The sequence below is a fragment of the Lytechinus variegatus genome, chromosome 12, assembly GCF_018143015.1.
Source record: "Lytechinus variegatus isolate NC3 chromosome 12, Lvar_3.0, whole genome shotgun sequence".
Classification (NCBI taxonomy): Eukaryota; Metazoa; Echinodermata; class Echinoidea; order Temnopleuroida; family Toxopneustidae; genus Lytechinus; species Lytechinus variegatus.
This window is the reverse complement of record NC_054751.1, coordinates 5,204,994-5,225,867: the sequence shown is the minus strand read 5'-3', so window position 1 is coordinate 5,225,867 and position 20,874 is coordinate 5,204,994. Positions and strand designations below refer to the sequence as shown.

The window sequence follows — 20,874 nt, the reverse complement described above, 5'->3', positions numbered from 1 at the left end:
TGTATATATGTGTAATATAAAATCACCATTCTAATTTCATTACCCGGTACTCTGTTCTAAGAATATTAATCACTGTTTTGAATCATTATTGAATGATCATCATCTACATGTACTGGTATAATACAAAACTTCTTTTTCTGTTATTCTAAGTTTGTAAATTGTTTTTTGGCTCCATTAAATGTGACATTTTAAGATCATCATCTTCTAGCTATACTTTAGCCTTTACATATGTTCTAACTTCTAAGAATTTTTTAAAATCTAGTTGGGTTTACTTGTTATTGGATGTGTAATTTAGGATTGATCATTTATCAAGTCTAAGTAATACTAAATTTCATTTGCCTGTGCTAAGAATCCTAATTTTCAAATATTTTGACTCCCAAGTTGAATGGGTAGTATTGTTACAATGTAGATCATGATTCATCATCTATCTATGCTAAATTTCTACTTTCTTGAGAATGATAACCATAAGTATCAAATACTTCTATTTCTTTCCTCTGTTCTTAAAATGTTAATCTTTGTTTTGAATCTGTATTGAATGTGTAATACTGTTAAATCTTCACCCATTCTAATACTACATTGTAAATTTCTGTGTTCTGTCATAGTGATTGAAATCACTAAATGTATAAGATTCTAGGATCAACCATCCATTCTAAATTTCAATTTTCGATTCAAATAAATCATTGTGAGTCCTCTCATAGTCATTAATCACATGATTGTCATAAATATTTGAAATTATTTTTTTTATCTATTAACATAATGGGCATTTCCATAGGTTGGTGGACATGAGCTTAACAATTAAAATTCATTATTTTCTTGAATTTCTTAAATACTTGAATAAATTCAGGAACCAAAAATAAAAAGTTTATTTTCATATGCATACTTTTGAAAAAAAATGGTCAAAAATTGTGCCTTCCATTCTGTACCAAAAATGGTGAGTTGTGAAGTTATTTTTTATCATTTAAAAGCAAAATGAGGGTACATTGATGTGACTCTTATGTCATCAAAATATCAGTGGTCATACATGTACAATGACACAAAAAATTGAATACTAGTAGAAGTATTCACATTGCGAGAGTGCATTAGTAAGACTTAAAGTTTCGATTAACCAAACTTTAAAGAGTGTTTGAACAATACATTGCATAAAATACCTGTAACCCTATCTGAGCATGATCGGTTAAGGGTTCGCATTGAGGTGAAAAATTTTTTTTAAGGTACTTTTATCAAATTTGCTTTTAAAATAATCTTTGATATCTCAGGTTTCAAAAAACTAAGTTTCATGAAGATTGATGATTCCGAAAGTACCGGAATAGTCCATTTTATTCATGGGGGTGCTGCTACCTCTCATCACGGACGGACATTTCTACTCAAATTAAATTCACTCTAGTTTTATTGTTTTTAAAGTTACTCTAATTTGGTTTGGATGTTCTTGCACTCTGAACATTTCTCTATTATCAGACATAATATAGTAGAAAAAAAATATTGGGAACTAATTTTTTTTGGTAGGTTTTAACATTTCCATTTTGAAATTTCCGTTCGTGATGGAAAAAAGATGAAAAGTTTTTTATTCTTTATCAGAGTAGAAATAAAAAGTAAAAAGATTTAGAGGTATCTCTCTAAACACTGTACATCATTTTATTTGAACATGGCTAAAATCCATACATTTTATCCATATCATAAACTCAGTCATAAATGATCACGGACGGACATTAATTTGATCACGGACGGACAAAGTTAATTCACTCAAATTCATTTCACTAAAGTTTTATTGTTTTCAAAGTTACTCCAATTTTTTTTAATGGTCTTGCACTCTGAACATTAATCTATCATCAAACATAAATTAGTAGGAAAATAATATGGGAAGTAAACTTTCCTTGTAGATGTTAACATTTCCGTCCGTCCGTGATGAAATTAATGTCCGTCCGTGATCATTTTTGTCTCACCTGCGAAGCAAAGTGAGACTATAGGCGCCGCTTTTCCGACGGCGACGGCGACGGCGGCGGCGGCGGCGGCGGCGGCGTCAACATCAAATCTTAACCTGAGGTTAAGTTTTTGAAATGATGTCATAACTTAGAAAGTATATGGACCTAGTTAATGAAACTTGGCCATAAGGTTAATCAAGTATTACTGAACATCCTATTAGAGTTTCATGTCACATGACCAAGGTCAAAGGTCATTTAGGGTCAATGAACTTAGACCATGTTGGAGGAATCAGCATCGAAATCTTAACCTGAGGTTAAGTTTTTGAAATGTCATCATAACTTAGAAAATATATAGACCTAGTTCATGAAACTTGGACATAAGGTTAATCAAGTATCACTGAACATCCTGCATGAGTTTCACGTCACATGACCAAGGTCAAAGGTCATTTAGGGTCAATGAACTTTGGCCGAATTGGGGATATCTGTTGAATTCCCATCATAACTTTGAAAGTTTATGGATCTGATTCATGAAACTTGGACATAATAGTAATCAAGCATCACTGAAAATTTTGTGCAAGTTTCAGGTCTCATGATTAAGGTCAAAGGTCATTTAGGGTCAATGAACTTTGGCCGAATTTGGGGTATCTGTTGAATTACCATCATAACTTTGAAAGTTTATTGGTCTAGTTCATTAAACTTGGACATTAGAGTAATCAAGTATCACTGAACATCCTGTGCGCGTTTCAGGTCACATGACCAAGGTCAAAGGTCAATGAACTTTGGCCGAATTGGGTGTATCTGTTGAATTACCATCATAACTTTGAAAGTTTATGGATGTGATTCATGAAACTTGTACATAAGAGTAATCAAGTATCACTGAACATCCTGTTCGAGCTTCAGGTCACATGATCAAGGTCAAAGGTCAAAGGTCATGTAAGGTCAATGAACTTTGGCCATGTTGGGTTTTTTGTTGAATAACCATCATATCTCTGTAAGTTTATTGGTCTAGTTCATAAAAAGTGGACATAAGAGTAACCATCTATCATTGAACATCTTGTGCGAGTTAGAGTAGTATTCAAAGTCAGCACTGCTGCTATATTGAACCGCGTGATGCAGGTGAGACGGCCAGAGGCATTCCACTTGTTATTAGGATAATGTCTATGGATTCAGCTTTTTATTCTTTATCAGAATAGAAACAGAAATAAAAGTGTGTAGGAGTATTTCACTGGACACTGTTCATCATTTTATTTGAACATAGCTAAAATCCATACATTTTATGCATATAATAACTCAAGGAAAAATGATCACGGATGGACATTAATTTCATCACGGACGGACGAGTGAAATACTTGTGGAAAGATTCATATATGCAAATGAGAAACTTTGCTGAGCAGATTATGAGTTTAATTTTAGCTTCTAACTGCAGTGAAAAATGGCTCTGAGAATTATTCAGAACTCAAATGGAATAAGCCGACAACTCTTCACAATTTTTTGTGATATCTTTGTTTGGCCGTTATTGGGGCTATATTGTTGTCAGGAAAATTGTTAAGCATTATTGGAATGCAGATAGAGTTGAAAAGGTACATGTACATGTATATGCCAAAAAAGCGGGAAACAAAGTATGGCAAGAGCAAGTCCAAAGCTGTAGATTTCATCAATTCAAGCTTGCAGAAAGTGATGGAGAAGAAGTAGAATGCAATGCATAATCTGATAAGCAGAAAAATAAATTTTTCCATGTACAAACTTTTATGGATTCACAATGCTTCTAACAGAACATAAGTTTGTGAAAATTACATGAATACCTTTTTTCGAAGTCCATTTTGGAGTTAATTTTAAGCAAATCGCTTATCTGGTAAACTGAAAATGCATAAAGCTTGCACTGCAGTGTTTAGAAGTTAAGCTTTGGATTGGAATATCAATTTCAATTTTGGATTCGGTCAGGTCCTAAATACATGAGGGCTGTTGATGTTATGGGGTGTCTCCGCTTTGATATATGCAAAAGATGGATTAAAGAGAGCCCCTGACAAGTGTTGATCCAACAAACAAGGATAAGGATCAGCGACCTGTTAATCTCTTAGATTTAGTTTTTGGACCTTAAAAAAACATCTTTGCTCTTGGAAAATTAATGCCTAAAATCATCATGATCATGAAAATACTTGTATCAACATGATCAATGATCAACTAGCTGTTGATTTTGAACCTACTTGTATTCTACACTTTAAAAAGACAATAGGGGAAGGCGGGGTAAGTTTTGACACTTTTTGCATTTTGCACGTTAGAATTGATATGACTAGTAATATTGTAGAAATAAGTACCTTACCTTTCAATTTGATTCTTGGGAAATATTTTTCACATATATATAACTTTCTACCCCCACGCTGAATGTCATTGTGACCTTTGAAAAAAAGGATGTCAAATTGCTCAACTTGCCCCATCTGTGGGGTAAGTTGTGCCATCGTCTGGGGTAAGTTGAGCCACAAAAACTATGTAAAAAATGAATGCGGGAAGAACCAGGATGTCAATTTTTCATTTAAAGTCTTTTCACTTGCTAATTATGTATGAATACTAACATCTTCTGGAAGTAAAAGGACTGTCATGTGAATTTGCTCCTTTCTGCCTGCATATCAATGGCTTTTTACGCTTTTTTTATACATCACCTATTCTTTACATTCGATTTTGACAAGAAATGTGTTAAGAGCAATCGTATGTCTAGATTATACTGTGCGTCTAGCCATATCAATTTGTTGAGTACAAAAAACGTTCCTCTTAAAAGGCATAGAAATGGGACGTTTAACCCTATCTAGGCCGGGGGGGGGCCTCGGAGGCCCCCCCTCAACGAATCGCGCGATATTTTCGCCGTGCGAAATTTTTTGACCGCGCCGCTCTCTGAGTTTTTACTTTCAAGTCTTGCGCAACTTTTGAGACCAATTTTGCGTCACCCGGGTATGTGGTTCCGAAATTACGCAACATTATGTAAGTGCATGTCAGACCGAAAATTGCTCAAAAACGTGATTTCGTGTACAAAGTCAATGCAAATTGTGTTTTCAACCAAATTTCATAAATGTATGATTATTTTTAGTTTTGCTAGTCTAAATGTATTCATTTTATGCTTTTTATGATCACAGAAGAGTCCCCAACAAATTTCATTGAAAAAAACAATGAAAAACAAAAGGTCAAAAAACAAGGAAATACATAAGAAATTGCAAAAAACAATATAATACATAAGAAAATGATTTGATATCACATTTTTTTTCATGTACTCTTGCTTAGGACACCACAAAGAGTTTCTATACCAAAAATTAGTACATTTGGAGCTTTATTTAGGGAGTTAGAGGAAAAAGTATGATTTCGCATACTAATTACGCATAAATTAGCATAATCACTTAATAGCAATTCGCATGAAATAAATTACTATACAATCTTGTAGATTATGTCCCAGGCAACCCGTGTGCCAATTTTCGGCGCGATCGCGCGGTCGACAGCCGAGATCTTAGGGGGGGCCTGGGAGGCCCCCCCCCCCGGCCATAGGAACTCCCAAAATACCCCGGCCTAGATAGGGTTAACGCACAGTCACTAATACGCTCAGCTGTCTTCGCATCGTGCAGGCAGTCTACGTGTATAGTGGCGGGGTGCGACATTGCGGTGCAGGGGTGTTCAACTTACATATCGTGAGCGCACTCAGCTGCGTGTTTTCACTTCTTCTCCTTTCCTTTTCTTGTCATTTTTCCTCGCATTACTTGTTTTCATAAATTTCCCTCTTACTTTCCTTGTTTTCTCACTCCCTTCAGTTTTGTAACTCTTCTTGATCACTTGCATTCATTGGCACACCCCCCGGTCAAAAATGGTACGGTCCTATCCAACATACACTCAAGTCGTCGCTGTACGAATAATGAAAACGTGCAAAATTATTCACGCGCTGCGTTGCCTAACTATGCGTGTGTACTGTGTACACACAATGCCATCGGCTGAACCCGCCAAACTATAGTGACCAATTATTGCAAAAGCTTTTGCAAATGTGAAAAGTGACGGAGGTTTTTTTTTTATCCAATCAAAATCATTCTTACATGTAGGTATTCGCAATCTACAGCATTTTCTGCAAAATGTCTTTTTTTGATAGGGTCTATTGTGACGTATATATTTTTTTACAACAATGTGAATTCGCACCAAACGTTTTGTTTCCCGCACTTGCCCATTGGCTCATGTACAAATGGATTTCCAAAATCATCAAGAAAGGTTCCAAAAACCTCAAAAGTGACAGAACTTAATTTGACTAAAATTAAATGAAAATCATATCATGTTCAAGGTGAGAATCTGCTCTATTCTATTCTGTTTTGATAGATCACCTTGTTGACGCGTTTGGGAGATATCTAAGTAGCAAATCCCTCAAAAACGGCGTATTTTCTATTATTCTCCATAGGGAAATAATTTAACACGCTATGCACTGCAAAAAAGGAGCGCAAACAAATTGATATGATAGAAATCAAGTTGCAGCAACTTGATTGTGCAACTAATACTGTTTAATATTATTAAAATATGTACAAATCATCAAACAATTGCATTTGTTTACCAAAAAAAGTACAAAGAACTTTTTACAGAGTACTTCCATTGTATTTTAATTGTGTCCGTCCGTGATGTCCGTCCGAGATGTTTGTCCGTGATGGAAAATATTTGCAATTCTCTCAGAAGTTTGATATTGGTTAAGAATTCAATATGCTGCTAACATTCCCGAGTGTTAGGTGCATTAACAATAATTGGTCCATGTAAAGCTGTTTAGATAGAAACAATAAAAATGTACAAAAATTCTAAAAACCACATTTCTATCTTGTCCGTCCGTGATATGGCACATTTACTGGATACCTGTGTTTGTAGGTAACCATGGCAACAAACTTTTTTAATCATTCAGCATACTATGTCCTACCCTTCACTATAAAACACAAAGGAACCTTGTTCATCTTATTCCTAATTTGTTACAAGCCTTCAAGTCTTTCAAAATCTATCAAATGTCCGTCCGTGATGAACCGATCATGCTCATCAGGCGCGTACGCAGGATTTTTGAAAGGGGGGGGGTTTTCGAGCTGATATTTTTTTTTTTAATCTCCCGCCCAGTCTCTAAAAAGTGATGAGCGGGGGGGGAGGTGATGATTTTTTTTCTTTTTTTTTCAGCGCTGCAAATAAGACAATAACATTTAAGTGGGGATGGGTATGTAACAGCACGGTCATGACCCGCGAGCGAGCAGAAATGTTCTCGTTTTTGCGTTGAAAACATAACCTTTTTGTCAATAGTTTGTTGGTATCATAGTCGATGCTACATGTCCTTCGGATCGTAGCACTCATAATATGGCCAACCGCGTAGCCAGGATTTCATTTTGGAGGGGGCGGTAAATGCACGCGAAGCGGGCTCCCTAGGGGGTGGGTGCAGGGAGGGGGAGTTTCCCCCTCCCGCGCAAAGCTTTTAGTGTTTCATAAATTAAAATGAAAAGGAGCCGTTTCTCTTGTCTCTAGTACCTCCAATTCGGTTGAGTATATTGCGATTTTGAACCTTGTTTTCAAAAGTGATTGTAAACGCACAAAAGAGGTATACAATGGAGGAAATTAAAATGATAATAACTCCGCGCGAAGCGCGGAAGCTAAAGTGATTTATCAATTTTTCTTGCCATAAAAAGGGTCCCGAGAAAAGGGTATTCTCAAAGATATATTGAAACTTTCTTTGGAAAGATCAGATTTGATTACAAACAATTTAGCATCAGTGCATATTTTTAACTCGCAAAACAGAGGAGAAGATTGGTAAAGGAAGATATTCCTCCCAGCGATGAGCAATGAAACTCTGAAATTTCCGACCAGACCAGAAGTTGCGCGATCAATTGAAAAAAAAAAAATAACTTCATACATTTACTTCGGCCTAACCTTACTCAAATTCATGCCCTAATGTATACAATTTTAACTTTAACTGGCAAGAAGCACATAGCTGAGGTGGAAAAACAGGGTTAGAGAAAAGGTGGGGGAACAATGGAGAACTTCAATAGTGTCATTTAACCGCGCGCAGCGCGGAAGCAAAATTCATATATGAATTTAAAGCAAGAAGAGTGAAGGAGTTTCTCTTTTGAGAAAAAAATAAAGAATAAATAGAAAAAACACAAAGCTACCTTTCTTCCCTTTCCTTTCTTCCCTTTCCTTCCTTCCCTTTTCCTTTTCTCCTCTCCTTTTTCCCTTCTTTTTTTTTCTTTTTGGGGACGTTTTGGGGGGGCGACCGCCCCCCCCCCCGGCTACGCGCCTGGATATGGCCTTGATCAGAACACCAGAAACTTGAGAAATGTCATGAATAATTACGAGCGAGCGGAGCAAGCGAGCCGAAATGTTTGCGTTTTCCGTCAAAACATACAATTCTTCTCAATAGCTTGTTGGTAATGATTACATATTAGTTGATGATACATGTCCTTCTGCTCGTAAGTCTCATGATATGGCCTTGATCAGGAGACTAGATACTTATGGAATTTCATAAATTATTACGAGCAAGCGGAGCGAGCTAACCGACATTTTAGCGTTTTCCGTCATTTTGGTTTTCATATTGGTAAAATATATTTTGTAAGAAAAAGTATGTCTTTGTCTTGGTTCACTTGTATTCATAAGTATACATCATGATAATCATGTATGGCCTTGTTAATGGCGATACCGTGATCATGTCGGTGACATGCGGAAATAAAAGATATAATAAAATGGAGCGAGCGGAAATTTTTTCTGTGTTTTTTGTCTGAAACATGAGATTCTGTTCATTATTGCTGTCATATACATTATTGGGGAGGGGAACTGTCCGTAACCAGACCAAGGAGTTATCAGGCGCTTGCCCAATAACTCCTTGACCAGACCGACCTCTGGGGAGACAAGCAAAAAAAAAAAAAAAAGGAAACGAAAAGGGGGGGGGGGGGTTTGAACCCCGAAACCCCCCCCCTTGCATACGCGCCTGATGCTCATCTACATGTAGGCCGGGGTATTTTGGGAGTTGATATGGCCGGAAGGGGGGGAGTCTCCCAGGCCCCCCTTGAGATCTCGGCCATTGGCCGTGCTGAAAATTTGCACGCAGGTTGTCTTGGACATAATCTACAAAACAGTAATTTATTTCATGCAAATTGGTATTAAGCAATTATGCTAATTTATGCATAATGCGAAATCATACTTTTCCCTCTTACTCTCTAATTAAAGCTGCAATTGTTCAAATTTTTGGTATGAAAACTCTTTTTGGTGTTCCTAGCAATTAATTTTACACACATTATTGAATTTTTAGTGACATTTTTGTTGTTAACCATACATGGACAAAATGTAACGTGGGTAACCGTAATGTCAGTAACCACTTTATCTGCACCCGTAGTAAAAACCATGTATTCTTTATTTCTTTAATTATATACAAAGTTTGGCGCTCCCTAATATACTTTTTTGAAATGGATATAATCAACTTTCATAAAAGCCTTGTATGAGGACACTTTTCACTGTCAACTTTTCATTTTATGCATGTCCAAATCATGTAACGTGAGTAACCGACACATTTCAAAGATTTGCCAGGAGAATAATAAAATTTCCCAAGTTTTGTTTTTATACTAATGATAGTCAGACTGTGTACTATGTTGTAATATATGAGATGTTTAGTTCCTATCAATAATAATGGAGTTACAGCTCCAAGCATGAGTCGAGGTGTCTCCAAATGTAACGTGGGTAATCGTGGAATAGCCCTAATGTACATTACATTGAATTCTCAAAGATCAGTATTACTGGAATTTTGTTTCATATTACAATGAATTCTTCACAATCATGACATTATTTTTAGCATTGGAGATTTCATATCGTAAATGAAATCTGCAGTGGAAAAGAGCATCATTATTGCATACAAACATTATTTGTTTTGTTTATTAGGTGGTCTGTCTTTGACAGATAACCTCTTAATTTCGTCAGAATTTTCTTTTTCTTTCTTTATTTATTTTTACGGATCATTTTCTTGTCGCCAAGATATCTCAAAATGGACTTGGTCAATTTCATTGAATTTCATGTCATTTATAGGATCTGTCATGGACACGTCAAAATAAGCTTTTCAAGGTCATCAGGTCATGATGACGTCATCTAGGCGCCATTTTGTAAAATCACATTCAATCATATCTCCATTATCAATTATCAAAAATTAACAATATTTACATCACATCAACTTCAGGTCAAGGGTCATCAGGTCATGTCATCAAAGGTCACCTGGAGGTCACGACGTGCGCGTCAAAATTCAAAAAAGCTCAAAATCACTTTTTGACCAAAGTAGAGTATGTTTCAGGTCATTCTATAATTTGCGCGCGCACATGCATGCGCGCGCATTTCCGCGCTAATGCCTTAACGCAGTGCAAAAACACCGTTGTTTACATCATTGCATTGATAATATAATTCTGGGCAATTTGATACCCAATTTAGCTCTCTATGACTAATAATGACGAAATTAACACCCGGTTAAAGTTTGCAGCACGTGTGCGCGCGAGCTCTCACTATAGGCCATATATGGGCAAAAACATGCCTATTGCAAATTCACTGTAGCTCTTTAAATAGTCCACTGACCCCCAATTTTTTTTTCATATATCGATAGAGTATGAGTTGTAGATTTGATTTCATGTCATCAATGTCCCTAAATTATATCATGACATCATCAAAAATGGCGCCTAAACTAAAAATTTCATTTTTTCAAAAATTACGTCATCAAATTTATGCAAACTTCTCGAATATACATGTAGATCGTTTTTTGCCCAAATTTGGATATGTAGTAGTTTAGAATGTACTCTTTCTCCTCAGTTAACATGAATTTTTGTTTTGAGAAATGCATCATTGCGTAAAACAGCGAAGAAAAGAGGCATGTCACTTTTTCTTATTTTGTGTGTAATATGGGAAATGACTTTTTGTCAAAACTAGATTCGACATTCTTCTATTACGTGAGCCATATCTCCATTGTTTCTTGTCAGTTTTCCCTGAGATTTTAGTATTTTGTAGCTGAGATTCTAAGCTTTCGGAAGTGTGCCCTCCATTTTTTGATCAGATTCCGGGATCATGCCTGTTTTCACTTGCAAAATTGGACTTGTAATTCTCAAAATTGCTTACGTGTATTCTCTATTGGGAATATCGTGGCTCAATGGATAACGCATTTGACTTGCTTTCTAAAGGGCGCAGGTTCGAGTCCTAGGGTAAACGATTTTTTTCCCCATTTTTTTTTCTTTTTACCACCTCGTACATGATCCTTCATGATAATTTAATGGTATAAAAGTTAAAATTTAGCAAGATAAACAGATTTCAATTACTTTTTTTCATATCACATGTATTGTCATACATCAAAGAGACCCATTCACAGTGCTTTATCATCTCCCGTCTTTCACAAGTATTCCATCCGTAATGAGCATTCCGTCGTCATCATGAAGATCATATTGATATGCATGAACATGGTAATAGTAATCATGATGGCGAGAATAAAGACAGACCACCTAATTCGTCCGCATGACGAATTAAAATCTAGTTACTTTTGAATTTGATGTAGCATCTTGGACTCCGTCTCATCCAAGATTTCATTTTGGCTTTTCCAATTCCTGATTTTTGTCTCCGGAGAAGCTGGAGGATTAAAAAGACGCTAATAAGAAAAAGATTGGGATTCCTACTCCAATCATCAGCTAACCATGGCTCAGACAGGTACCTTGATATATATATTTTTCTTTATACACCCTCTAAACAGATACCATGAATGGATGAAGTCTACTGAGTTGCAGGAGTTGACCGCATCAGAACCTCTATCTCTCGATGAGGAGTATGAGATGCAGAAGAGCTGGTATGAAGATGAAAACAGTAAGATCCATTGATTGTACAATACATTTGGGGATTTCAAGTAAAAGCATTGGGAGTAGAATGTGAATCAGTCTTATTGACCTAGAAGTCTATTAAAAAAAGGCACCTGCCTCAGTTTGGTTCCTACTCTCGTCTTTCCAACAGACGATCATCGGTTCAAATGCCAGCCATGATATGTTTTCCTTAAGCAAGAATTTTTCTGTGTTTTGAGTCTTGATGGGACCCTTTGCTTGGTACCTCAGTAAACTTGATCTGGGATGTCTGAGTTTGCTGTTACCTCTGATGTATTGCAATCTGAGCTAGTTTTGATGGCAAATATGATTATTATTACCCTATTTCTATGCCCCCCACAGACAAAGTCTGGAGTGAACATTAGGTGTTGCACCTCTTTGTCTGTCAGTTCCCCACTTGGTTGCCGCGCAATAACTCAAATAATATTTAACAATGGATTTTTAAAATGTTGGTGTGTTGGAAGATGCACCAAATTACAGGCTAAGTTTGAACTGCAGGTCAAAGATCACAGCTCATCAAATATGCGAGTTGGTTTCCGCGCAATAACTCGAAAAATATTTTGTAGTAATGAATTATGAATATTTTTGGAGTGTAGGTCGATGACACCAAAATACAGGTTGAGTTAGAATTCGGAGTCTACAGGTTAAAGGTCACAGCTCATTATATATGAGTTAATTCAAAGGTCTAACTTTGTTCATTATACAGTGCGTATAAAAAAAAAAACTTACACTTTGAAAAAATCTTGTAAATTTATACATTTGTAATGTCCTGAAGATTTTTCCACATTTTAACATTGGTACAGATCCATTTTTAAGCAAATGACGATATAACTGTCAAAATATGTTTCCGCTGGAGCACCACTTACTTTGGAAAGTTAGTGAAAAATTAGTTGCGCAGAACCTTTTATAGTTATGCAAATAAAAGTAGACCTTAATCATGTAGAACACGTGGAATTTAGCTAGTAAAATTGATTTGAAGATATATTTTACATTTTTTTAAATTGACTTCTTGCCCAAAACACTTCAAAGAATGCATTGCACCCCACCCCACTCCCCAACACACCGAGGCCATCTTGACGATATTTGCTTTACACTGAGCAGTGATTTACATGAATGGCTCAGGCTTGATTTTTATTTTGTTAGTCATTGTCAAGCTTGGGAAAAGTGTGGAGAAACAAGTATTACATGTAAAATGAAATGTAAACCCACTTTAAATGATAAAAAAATGCTGGATATGTCTGATATAAACTTTTGTTCAGATTCAGTTATGTCTTCAGATCCAGCTGGTACAAAAAGGGTAAAGGTTGTGCTTACTAAATGTTGAAATTTCAATTTGGGTGGCAAAATTGTTACAAAATGTTAGTGAATGTAGCCATTTTATTTCAATTGACTAAAATCGCAAGGGAAATGTATGAGAAATGTTTCGCAGGGTAAGTTTGATTTTGCCCTTCCCCCTTGACACAGCGTGAAAATGAGCATTTCTGCGCAGATTTCTGCGAGCTTAACAAAAATAGGCAGTGCTCACTCAAGTGTAACATTCTGTCATAACTTTTACTTCATTGGATAAATGAGACCCAAACCCAAGTTTATATGTGAAATAATTACCCTTATGTTGTATATATTTTTTTAATTCCCAGGGCTTTTCCAAAGTGTAAACCTTTTTTTGATATGCACTGTATACAATATATATATATATTGGTTTCTGCATGATATTAAAAGTTAAATCATATGAAATTCTAATTGCATTAAGCGGGGGCATCTGTGTCCTTGGACACGTCAAATTTCTAGTTTTAGTATGTGCGCCGTGGCATCGTGGGCTCGTATTTACGACTCTCGTCTTTTTATCAGAGGGACTTCGGTTCGAATCCAAGCCATGGCGTTTTTTCATTCAGCAAGAAATTTATCCACATTGTGCTGCACTTGACCCAGGTGAGGTGAATGGTTACCCAGAAGGATTCATTCCTTGAATGCTTTAGTGCCTATACGGTGGCTCAGCTACAGCTTGGGTAATAATATGATACTAAATATCAAGCGCAGTATAGTAGCTGCGCGAAACAAATGGAACATATTGTCAAATATGTTGTCTATTCATAGAAGTGTCAGTGATATGAATTTCATAGTGTATCAATATATTCTTGCTCTCTATGTAAACCTTCCTAATCTAATTAACCCATCTATCTATTTAATATCTATGTATGTATCTATCTATCTCTCCATGCGTCCATCCGTCCACCTACCTACCTATCGTTTTTTTATCTTCAGAATGTACATTCATCATACTGGACAAGACCAAATGGGCTTCAAGCACTAATGAAATCGGTAAGCAATATGACCGGCTCACAGAATCGTCATATGACGGCAGACAAAACCAATACATCACCCAGACATCAATACAAAAGTACATGAATTTTGGTATTCTATAGTGCTTTTCCGTAGTAAAATTTCCAAAGATTTCTACAATTTTCAATAACCGAAAATAGTTCTGCCCTGCTGTTTTGGGGGCTTTTTAAAAATTAATTTTACTGAATAACAGAAACAAATGTTCATGGGAAGTGGGGGGTGCTGGGGGTGCAGAGGCATCCCCTTGTTTTATCTAGGGGGTGCTGCGTGTACCATTTTCCATCGGCAGCACCCCTGGAATTCTGGTGGTAGGTATGTCAAATTGGAGAAATGTCTGTAAAATGGCCAACATTTTGTGCTGAAGCCTTTTTTTGAACATTTTTGCTTCTCAGAGTTTTTGGGACCAAAAATACCTTCAGTTTTGTAACGAAACCTTTTAAAAAAAATTAAACTTTTTTTCTTGTCAACTTTACTTCAGCACCCCCAGCAAAAAAAATTGTTTCCAGGGCCCTGCAGATGTTGCTGGAGGGACTATTCCAAATACTTTGACCACTGACAATTATACATTGTTGAAGTTTCTTGGAATTCATTCAATGAGCTTTTATTACAAATATCATGGCTCTGTCTTACAAATAGGCCTACTTATAATTGATCCAATCTGTCTTAACTGTGGAATCCATAGATGTCATCATCATCATCTAGACTACCATCTATTCAATGTGTTGTATCAATATAGAAATTATGTATGATTGTTTGAACCAAATTATGCTCCCTCTGTTTACTGCTGTACTTCCTTGATGAAGAATTATGGCATCGCTGGCTTTCCATGTTTGACATGTATTGGATCAATCGCAAGTCTGTTGAATACATGGCGGCATCATCATGGCCAAAGTGGGGACAAACATTTTCATGATCAAGGAGCCATAACTTGGTTGTAGACCACAGTCAATGAAAACTGTATGCCAGATATTCTGGACAGACCATTTTTGGGATGGTTTCTAATTCCAGTGATAATACAAAAAGAAGAGACTAGTATTGCATAATCAGACTTGTACGATTAAATTATACCGGTAATAAGAGGGCACCTGTTATTGTTATACCACCCTTCCAGCAATAAGCCAGTTCGTAGTTCCTTTCTGCGCATGATCAAAAGATTCTACGCATGATCAGAGGAAGGTCATTTGTACTAAAGTGACACGGTGGTTTAAATCTAATGAGATAAGCACCAACTTTGATGTCTTGATTATTCATATATTCTTTTGAATTGTGGTTTTCATTTACATCCACAAAAACAACAATGCGTCCACGAACGACTGGTAATTCACAGTTTGCCAAGTACATTGTGCAACATGCTATGATATGCATTCAAAGTAGGAATGCAACAAATACCTTCATAAAGTGTTCATTGGTGTGCTATTCTAGTCACCTGGTCTATTCAATTTCTTCGTCCTGCTATGTAAGGCAAGCTTACGTAATATCTTGCTTTGAAATCTGCCTATCATAATGAAAGAAACTGGCCATGAATAACTACGAACTGGTCTATTCTTAACTCGTGACACTTACCAAACCCAAACTCTCTTATTCTTGCTAGTTTACTTGTGCCTCTCAGGATAAAGTATTTCCTGCAGATGAATATGTATTGTCATGCCTTATTGAATATTGAATATTTTTTCGATTCTGTCTTTTTTTTCTTGTATTCAATCAGAAAGCATGTGTGGAGATGTCAATCTGTTCTTCAATGATCATGAAGCGCCCTCTCAAGCTGAGATAGAGATAATGGTAGCAGGTAAAGTAGAAACAAATGGAGTGTTAAAATAATGTGTTGATCTTTAAGCCTTAATCATCACTTCTGTTTGAGGTGATGCCTTTATGCTTTAGTATGCCACTGTTGCTGGTTAACACCAAATAATACACTTAAATAGGGGTGTTGTGGCTCAGTGGATAAGTCTCCGGACTTTGAACTACAGAGTCCTGGGTTTAAATTCCACCGCAGCACTCGTGTCCTTACATGTGCCACTCTCCACCCAGGTGGAGTAATTTGGTACCTGGTAGGAAGGAATTCCTTGAATGCTTGAGCGTCCGATCAGGGTAGCCATGCTAAAGCCGGGGTAATACAATGTAGTATGCAGCGCTTTTCATCTGTATTAAGCGCTATATAAATGTCGCATATTATTATTGTTAAATATCAGTGGCCCATATATTGAACTTGGAGCTTTAATTCAAACTCTGAAGTTGTGGTTAACTATGGATAGCCAATTGTGACACGATTCTCAAACAGATTCACCACTGTCGAGGATTAATTGGTTTACTTCACCATTATAGCATGATAGCAAATTGAGCATAAGAAATGAAAACTTTTTTTGACATTTTTGGATTACCTTACCATAATTTTAGTACAGAATTAGACCATGGTCCAAGTTAACCCAGACTTCAGAATGTGAGCCATAGAGTTACAATACATCTGGGCTCTGTCTTACAGAGAGTTACGAATGACCTGATCAACCTAAACTCTATCAAAATCCAACAGTGTCATAATTTTTTCTCCAGGAAATTTGCACATTGCCCTTTGTAAGCAAAGAAAAGCACACTGAATTTTCAAGAAAATGATGAATGTATATTACTTTTCTTCATATCTAGAAAATATTTTGAACAATTATTCATTGTCTCACCTGCATAGCAGAATAAGACTATAGGCGCCGCTTTGGCGGCGGCGGCGGCATCAACATCAAATCTTAACCTGAGGTTAAGTTTTTGAAATGACATCATAACTTAGAAAGTATATGGACATAGTTCATGAAACTTGACCATAAGGTTAATCAAGTATTACTGAACATCCTATTAGAGTTTCATGTCACATGACCAAGGTCAAAGGTCATTTAGGGTCAATGAACTTAGACCATGTTGGGGAATCAACATCAAAATCTTAACCTGAGGTTAATTTTTTGAAATGTCATCATAACTTAGAATATATATGGACCTAGTTCATGAAACTTGGACATAAGGTTAACAAGTATCACTGAACAACCTGCATGAGTTTCATGTCACATGACCAAGGTCAAAGGTCATTTAGGGTCAATGAACTTTGGCCGAATTGGGAGTATTTGTTAATTACCATCATAAGTTTGAAAGTATGTTGGTCTAGTTCATAAAACTTGGACATAAGAATAATCAAGTATCACTGAATATCCTGTGTGCATTTTAGGTCACATGACCAAGGTCAAAGGTCAATGAACTTTGGCCATAATGGGGGTATCTGTAAGGGTATTGGTCTAGTTCATAAAACGTGGAAATAAGAGTAACCAAGTATCACTGAACATCTTTTGCGAGTTGTAGTAGTTTTCAAAGTCAGCAATGGTGCTATGTTGAATCGCATGATGCAGGTGAGACGGCCAGAGGCATTCCACTTGTTTTAGATGTTGACATTGCTCGCTTTCCATAGTTGTGGATGATCGGATCGATCGTAAATCTTTATATGATGGGGCCCAGGTCTAAGAGTTAATTCTATTCAGAATCGAGTGGAGGGGGGGCGGGGAGATTCTCCCACTAACCCATTATTCAGTTGTATTTGGACATAAAATAGATAAAAACTTCATTTTGTTAAATTCTGAAACTGCAGTTCAATTAATGGACGTCACTGGAAGTGATTTGACTTGTCATCTTAATAATTGTAGTTGGGAAATCACATGTTAATAATTTAATCATGTGGATGACTGAAGAATGTTCTAATGTGTTTAAATGACACTATTGTATCCTGTATATTGATTGAAGTAGATTTGTAATCATTCATTAATCTACAGAATCATCATGTCGTGGAAAGGGTTATGGCAAGGAAGCTCTCCTGATCATGATGTACTATGGTGAGTGATATTGATGATTGACTTTCAGATTGAATTTTAAGTTTCGCAGATCAGAAATAAGATGAAAGCTTTATAAAATTATCAAAACAGAAAAAAAACAGTGAAAAAAACAACAAGGATAGCATGATAAATATGTAACACCATTAAGTATGTCTTTGATAATGATATTGTATTTGTTATGTATACATGTAGTGGATTTGCTTAAAAGGCCACTTGTGAGACATTGCTTTCTATGATTCTATTGCTTTTTATCACTTATTTCTCAGGTGTGGATTTCTTAAGGCCACTTGTGAGACATTGCTTTCTATGATTCTATTGCTTTTTGTCACTTATTTCTCAGGTGTGGATTTCTTAAGGCCACTTGTGAGACATTGTTTTCTATGATTCTATTGCTTTTTATCACTTATTTCTCAGGTGTGGATTTCTTAAGGCCACTTGTGAGACATTGCTTTCTATGATTCTATTGCTTTTTGTCACTTATTTCTCAGGTGTGGATTTCTTAAGGCCACTTGTGAGACATTGTTTTCTATGATTCTATTGCTTTTTACCACTTACTTCTCAGGTGTGGATTTCTTAAGGCCACTTGTGAGACATTGCTTTCTATGATTCTATTGCTTTTTATCACTTATTTCTCAGGTGTGGATTTCTTAAGGCCACTTGTGAGACATTGCTTTCTATGATTCTATTGCTTTTTATCACTTATTTCTCAGGTGTGGATTTCTTAAGGCCACTTGTGAGACATTGCTTTCTATGATTCTATTGCTTTTTATCACTTATTTCTCAGGTGTGGATTTCTTGAAAGTTTCCAGATTCATTGCGAAGATTGGAGAGAAGAACACAGTCAGTCTTGGCCTCTTCAAAAAACTTGGATTTCAAGAGGTTAGTATGTTGACTTTGTACTGTCATGACTGATTTAGACAATCTTTTTATTGTACTGTCAGTTTTGTCTTTTGATGATGATAACCTAAGTGCGTTTATGACTGTCCATCTAAGAACGCAGTAAGTCGGCTAAATCGAATAATCTTATCTGAAATCAAAATAAGTCACCGACAGATAATAACAACATGTGGAGAAGTATAGGTTCTAAAAAGAAAAATATGTGTGCAACATGTTGTCAAAGAGTGAAAGATTTAACCCTCATCTTGAAATAAATAACAGAAAAACACTATTGTCATGGAATTATTTGAAATTTTACAATGCAGTAGCTATAGCAGCATTACCAACAGATCCACAGAGAGACAGGTTCATCATATGGTATATTCAGATATTGACATAAGCTCATTAGCATATACATTGGCCTTATTAATATTTACTGAATGTATTTTCTGTGCTATTGTGGGTTTAACTTGGGCAAGGGGGGGGGGGCCCATGTGGGGAGGAAGTGCCCCATGTGCAACTCTCAAGGGGGCATGATTGGAGTCAAAGCAAATATGAATTAAGAACAAAAATGGTGAATGTAGAAACAATAACACGAACTTCTCATGTCAGCCCATGAAAATACATACTGCATGTTAGTTTAAAGGGGCATGATTTTAGCCCCTTTTTACCATTTCATACCAATCATCTTTGCATTTCTTGATTCATTTTCCCTCATAAAGGTATCTGTCAGCAAAGTCTTTCAAGAGGTGACCCTTGAGCTTGAGGTCAAAGGTCAATTCCATGACTGGCTAAAGGAACAGATGAGCCACTTGCAGATTGCAGAGTACTCCCCAAAAAGGTGACATCAGAATAGCAGTTTGTGAAAAGCAGATATTTGTTACTGACAGTGAAGCTCCAACATGCACTTGTATGTTGGGTGAAGGTATATTATGTTTACATGTAATTGGCAAGGTGCGATGGCTCAGTCAGTAGAGCGGGGATTCGTATTCCAGTGACCCCGGTTCGATTCCCTCTTGGTGCGCTACTGCCCTTTGGTAAAGCATTAATCTTCAGTACAAGGTCCTTGAGAGAGGACCTTAAGCCGGCGGTCCTCTGGTTGCTTGCTTACAAGCATTCATGCTTTCTTACCAATCAGGTAAAAAAATCACCACCAATTCAGGAGTTGTGCTAACCGTCGGTCACAGACGTTGTTAGACCACTCAGCCGTAGTCTGGGCCACGTCTTTCAGTAGATATCTTACAATGGCATTTAGAGTGGCGGATTAGAAGCAAAAGGTTGCTGAGGATGACCACTCAGCATCTGTCACGCATACCGTGGGCATTCCTGTATCCTCCATTGTTTTGGCTATGCTGGAATGGAAGGAGTAGAAGCAAAAAACAAAGAGACATAGCTCAGACTTCTGTTATTGTTCCTAATCAAGGCTGTAAGAATGGCAACAATATAAAAACACAGTGTATTGTGATATCAAAGGTAAAATGAATACCGGTATGTGTGTCCATGCTTTGGTGATATAGTAAATTATTAAGGTTTTAATTTACATTGTATTTTAGACAAGAAATCTGCCTTGAAATGCTTTTAAAGCTAAATGAAAGTAGTTGCAGTAAAACACTGATTTCGTGAGAAAGTCTGTGAAACCAAGGTTAAGTATTACTATATCATCATGGATCTATATCTGGTACAGTGACATAAACTGAACTTTGTGAAATCATAAAATCTAAGCTGCACAAACGATCACACTGAAGGTCGTCAGCAATTACACAATTTCTTCCAGAATCATTTGGCACATATTTTTTATTCATACAAACAGACACTTGGGTGGTCATTATATTGGATTCTGTAAAAAGTCACTTTTAGATCGTTACCACAACTGGAATTCATCTTTAAGAAGAGATTATTCCCATTACTCCAATACTGTATAACCCACCTGGGTCCAAGGGAAAGGGTCATAAAGCGTTGTGGCCCAGCGGATTAGTCTTCTAACTTCTAACCCATGTGAGGTGAATGGTTACCCGGCAGGATTAA

General features: G+C 36.6%; 1 protein-coding gene across 5 annotated transcripts in view; it reads left to right on the top strand.

The window, feature by feature from the left end:
- LOC121425388 (N-acetyltransferase 9-like protein) overlaps nucleotides 1–20,598 on the top strand; it is a 33,344-nt gene extending 12,746 nt beyond the window's left edge. For all 5 annotated transcript variants that reach the window (XM_041621426.1, XM_041621425.1, XM_041621423.1 and 2 more), the window contains exons 3-8: nucleotides 11,656–11,765; nucleotides 14,039–14,095; nucleotides 15,822–15,902; nucleotides 17,914–17,973; nucleotides 18,758–18,852; nucleotides 19,572–20,598. In XM_041621426.1, coding sequence (XP_041477360.1) covers nucleotides 11,656–11,765; nucleotides 14,039–14,095; nucleotides 15,822–15,902; nucleotides 17,914–17,973; nucleotides 18,758–18,852; nucleotides 19,572–19,694 — 526 coding nt within the window. In that variant the 3' untranslated portion in view covers nucleotides 19,695–20,598. The remainder of the gene's footprint in view (nucleotides 1–11,655; nucleotides 11,766–14,038; nucleotides 14,096–15,821; nucleotides 15,903–17,913; nucleotides 17,974–18,757; nucleotides 18,853–19,571) is intronic.
- Nucleotides 20,599–20,874: the final 276 nt, after the last annotated feature.